Raw genomic sequence first — 574 nt, forward strand, 5'->3', positions numbered from 1 at the left:
CTTTCTTTTCTTTCTCTTTCCAGATGTCTGACGATATTGACTGGTTCCGCAGCCACAGGGGTGTGTGCAAGGTAGATCTCTACAACCCAGCAGGACAGCAAGATCAGGACCGAAAAGTGGTAAGATAAAAAATGACTCATGCCGAGGAGTAGGAAAAATTGGCATATGGGTATAGATATCCCTGGGACCCAAGATAAACTAATGGATGATGATACCATGACTTCTTCAAGCAACCAAGCTCAACAAGGTCTGTCAGGGGCCAGCGTGCTCATACATCACACAGAGATAAAAATCAAGGGGGGACAGGGTGTGGTGTGATGTAAAGGACCTAGGGAGGGGAGGCTGGGGAGGAGCCTCAGGGGAGGGAGGAGTGGTGGTTACCTAGCAACCAGCCCCTATTAGTTAAGACCTCTTAAGTCATAATAATATTACCTAGCTAACAGTGTTACCCTAGGACCCCTCAGGAGGGCAAAATGCTTCATGGTCTGTTCCCCAAACTTCGAGTAATTTCACAGGGCTTCACAGTCTTCAATCATGTTCAAATGCCACACATATTATTATTTAATTAATTTGT

General features: G+C 45.6%; 1 protein-coding gene across 1 annotated transcript in view; it reads left to right on the forward strand.

Annotated features, from left to right (window-relative positions):
- The window catches only part of LOC113222437 (A-kinase anchor protein 4-like), an 8,390-nt gene continuing 7,816 nt past the window's right edge, over window positions 1-574 (forward strand). Inside the window, 1 exon segment of the mRNA XM_031934982.1 lies at window positions 1-119. Coding sequence (XP_031790842.1) covers window positions 24-119 — 96 coding nt within the window. The 5' untranslated portion in view covers window positions 1-23.

Source organism: Piliocolobus tephrosceles, chromosome X, assembly GCF_002776525.5.
Source record: "Piliocolobus tephrosceles isolate RC106 chromosome X, ASM277652v3, whole genome shotgun sequence".
Classification (NCBI taxonomy): domain Eukaryota; kingdom Metazoa; phylum Chordata; class Mammalia; order Primates; family Cercopithecidae; genus Piliocolobus; species Piliocolobus tephrosceles.